This window comes from Camellia sinensis, chromosome 10 (genome assembly GCF_055761805.1).
Source record: "Camellia sinensis isolate YWXY chromosome 10, ASM5576180v1, whole genome shotgun sequence".
Taxonomy (NCBI): domain Eukaryota; kingdom Viridiplantae; phylum Streptophyta; class Magnoliopsida; order Ericales; family Theaceae; genus Camellia; species Camellia sinensis.
The window spans coordinates 102,592,963-102,596,827 of record NC_138970.1 but is presented as its reverse complement, the minus strand read 5'-3'; the positions used below and the strand labels follow the sequence as shown (position 1 = coordinate 102,596,827).

General features: G+C 34.4%; 1 protein-coding gene across 1 annotated transcript; it reads left to right on the top strand.

The window, feature by feature from the left end:
- The first annotated feature begins 339 nt into the window (after positions 1-339).
- LOC145801693 (mitochondrial fission protein ELM1-like) lies at positions 340-2,349 on the top strand. The gene is made up of 5 exons (XM_082893426.1): positions 340-508; positions 1,182-1,431; positions 1,528-1,621; positions 1,704-1,812; positions 1,972-2,349. The coding sequence occupies exons 3-5, from the start codon at positions 1,542-1,544 to the stop codon at positions 2,071-2,073; spliced, it is 291 nt and encodes a 96-aa protein (XP_082749552.1). The 5' UTR covers positions 340-508; positions 1,182-1,431; positions 1,528-1,541; the 3' UTR covers positions 2,074-2,349.
- The last annotated feature ends 1,516 nt before the right edge of the window (positions 2,350-3,865 follow it).

Genomic DNA, 3,865 nt, shown 5'->3' with positions numbered 1-3,865 from the left:
TAGCACCTTTGTTTTCCCACATTGGGTTTTCAGTTTGTTTGTTTGTTTTTTTTTTTTTTTTGGGGGGGGGGGGGGAGAGATTACAGTGAAGTTTTCCCTATAATATATAAAATTTCCCCGCTAGCACCATTGTTTTCCCACATTGGGTATTCAGTTTTGTAAGGGTTTTTTAAGTTGATGCCTCTCACGTTAGCCTTTTATAGGGTATAAGTGGCCTAATGTGGGTATTAGTCTTTGTTTTAGCTAGACAATATTCAAGGTGTATTTTGCATCTCAATTTTGATACCGTGTCCCTTTTTCCTCCTTCCACAACTTTTGTTTGCTTCTGATATTGAGTTAGCCCTGTTAATGGGAATTTGTGGTCCTGACGACAGAAAAGAGTCTAAAAGTAACTCGGAGTGGATGAGGTTGTTCATACTCTGAAGTCTGTTTTGTTGCATAGAACTAACTTCTCTGATGCAGTTGGCATTTAAGATTGTTCAAGGTTTTCTTTTTCTTTTTTTAGATGGTAAGATTGTTCAAGCTATAGGGTTTTGTTTTTGGGATCACATTGTTCAAACTTTAGGGTCTGTTCACTTTTTTATTGTATGCATTAGTTTATGATTTAAATTTATTAGTATATTTATATCCATATATGAGTGCCTTTATGAATTACTCAAAATCTTTTTTGTATGTTACTACTCTGGTCTTTGCACAACCTGAAAAAAGAAAAAAAAAGAAGATAGAATTGCAGTAATTGATGTTCAAAGATCCTAAAATTTTCATTCTCCTGTATTTATTTATTTAGGTTAAATCTTGCAAGGTGCATGACTAGAAAATCTAACGTAGTTCCTTTTAACTTGAAACTGTTTATATTATCATATAGGATCCCCTCTCAAGCTTGTACATAATTACATTAGTGTTTAAAAAGTATATTGTAACATCGCTATTGCAAATCTGCTTCTATGATGACTTTACTCATGGCTTGCCTGAAAAAGCTTCAATTTTAGTTAAAACTGGTTTGCTGTGTTAGTGCTTATCATTCTCCAAGTCAAATATGATTTCATACTTGCATTAGTTTATTCTTTATTGGAGGAAAAATCATAAGTATTCTTTTTATTCACTTCTCCCTGTTGATGCTGTATCATTGGTTAATAACAACACTTCCCATAATTTATGTCATATTTATGTTGTTATTGTAGAACATTGTCAACATGGTGCAGACCTTGCAAAACAGTTGACAACATCCCTGAAGAATGTTCGTTGGAGTTTTGGAAGCCTCAAAATATCTTTCTCGAGAAGAACTCCACAGGAGGTGTGCATATTTATAGTAATTTCTTTTATCTTAATGGAAATTGGGGGCTATTGTTTGTGCATTCTGTGATCAACATGTATCTGATATCTTAGAGAAGGAATTTTATCATCCTAAAGTTTACATTTGGGATGGCAAAGGTATATTCAATTCTTATTATCATCTGAAGGATTTTTGGAGCGCATATTTCTGAATTTCTAAGTTCATACAATGTTTGCATAATTTATACTGGTTAGATCCAAATCCTCACATGGGGCATCTCGCTTGGGCCGATGCTTTCATAATCACAGCTGATTCAGTTAGTATGGTGAGTGAGGCTTGCAGTACTGGGTATGTTTGAACTAGTAATACTTCTTCAACATTTTTAATTTGATTTTCCTCCCAATTGAAATGTTAATAATTTATGCTGCAGAAAGCCTATTTATGTTATTGGAGCAGAGCGATGTACATGGAAGTATGCGGAGTTCCACAAATCTCTGCAGGAACGAGGAGTGGTGCGACCATTCACGGGTAAAGAAGATGTGAGTTCCATACAAAGTCCAAAGTCTTTCTCTATTTATCTTGTAATGCAATTATAATAACTGCTGCACAATCAAATTATGCCATTGGTACTACGGTGGTTGATGTTGAACAAAATCAATCTCTCCATTAAAATATCATATTGTGGTTTAATTGTGCAGATATCAGAAAGATGGAGCTATCCTCCACTGAATGACACTGCAGAGGCATCTTTCTGGGTGATTGAAGCACTCTCTGAGCATGGATGGAGATTGGAACCTTGATAAGTCGGTTCCACTTCAGGTCTATACAGTGTTTGAAACTACTCCCTTTGTCTCATTTTAAGTTTGTAAGGTGTGCTTTGTTCATATTGTTTGGTTTCACGTAGTTGCTTGGTTTGGTGTTACTTGGCATTTGATATCTTCATAATTTCCCCCCCCCCCCTTTTTTTTCATTTTTCAGAAAAGAAAAGGTTGGGAAAAAGGTTGGTAGGGCAGCCTTGCATGCAAATTGGAAGTGTATAACTCTCATATTACATTCCTATATATTTATCTTGGCGAGGGGGATTAACGCAATCAATAAGAAATGAATTGATATTTGTAAAACAAAATAGCGAGAAAACACAATAATTTTGTTTCTTTTCTATCTCTACGAGCTGTTACACCCTAACTCCAGGCATGACCGGCCATGGCCCATAGGGATTTATCCCAAGGCACACATAAGCCTAAACATGAACCCAAAGTTACAAAGAATAAATGTGACGATAGCTTATAAATAAATAAATCAAAACCCAAAATCAGTGACAAGTGACAAATCACAAGTATAAATGGTAAAACCAGCTATAATCAACTTTTAAAAATATATATTAAATGAAAGACAAACCGTCCATAAAATAAAATAATTTTAAATAAAATCTAACCACAATATATGCACAAAATCGACATAGCAAGCTAAAACAAAATAACGAATGTCCTAGAGGTTCATGCAATTGAGTCCCGCTACGCCATGAGTCCACTCTAAGTCCTTATAATACCTGGAAGTGATAAACAACTAAGTTACTTGATAGCTCAGTGAGTAGCAACATGAATAGTAAATATAGTTTTGAAAACAGGGTTCAATTCCAAAATAAGATATATCACAAAACTAGATTGGCACACACTTTTGATTAAGATAATTTGTTTCAAAAAGAAGGTTCCACAGTTCGACAGTTAAAATACTCATTTCTTTTAAGAATATGATAAATGACATTTTTCACTTAAAATATATTACCACATGAACACCAATAATTTGCTGAGTACCAAGAATAACAAGTAACATGCCACAAAGTTCTCAAGGCAATAAGCCCCTTGGATCCAATATTGAACCAAGGGTCATCCTCGAGATGGCAACCCGGGCCTTTTCTCTAAGACAATCCGATTGAAGGTCACCTAGCCTAGCCTAGGTCTTTTCCTTACAATCGTTGAGCACTAGAGTCATCACGGCCCAACTCGAATCTATTTCCTAGTGGCCAGAGTCACCACACACAGTAGAATAATTTCTTTGGACTAAAATATACAGATGGTCCCGATAATCAATACAATTCAATTTCGCAAAACATGGTAGTTCACCGTTATAAACATGAGACCATAATAAATAGTTTACAGTATACCAAGTTTACACATATTTCGGAAATAATTTAATTTCATTGATAATATAATAATTTATCAAAATAGTTTAATCCTGAAATAGCAATTTAATTTTCCAACAGTTCAAGGTAGGGGAATATTTATAAAAATATGTAGCATGCAACTACTCACCTGAACACGGTACAATATAATCCTCGAATAAAGTATGAAAGTCCAACTAGTGTCCTGAACAAAATATTAAAATTACACGTCACTACTAATTCAAACATACTAAAAGGAATAATAGACTAAGTAACCCCAAACTAAAGTGCACTAACATAGTTCAACCCAACTCACCGTTATTCTTAAATAATACCTAAGTTCTTGTTCTTCAAGGTCTCAAATTAACCATGACATGGGTTCAGATCGAAACTTAATTAAATGTGACTTTGAGATAAAACAGAATTTTAAA

Bases quoted from the DNA above. Each gene is read 5' to 3' on its own strand.
- LOC145801693 (XM_082893426.1), top strand. From the start codon at position 1,542: ATGGGGCATCTCGCTTGGGCCGATGCTTTCATAATCACAGCTGATTCA. The intron at 1,622-1,703 runs GTATGTTTGAAC...TTTATGCTGCAG, and splicing joins AGTGAGGCTTGCAGTACTGG to AAAGCCTATTTATGTTATTG. The intron at 1,813-1,971 runs GTGAGTTCCATA...TTAATTGTGCAG, and splicing joins CATTCACGGGTAAAGAAGAT to ATATCAGAAAGATGGAGCTA.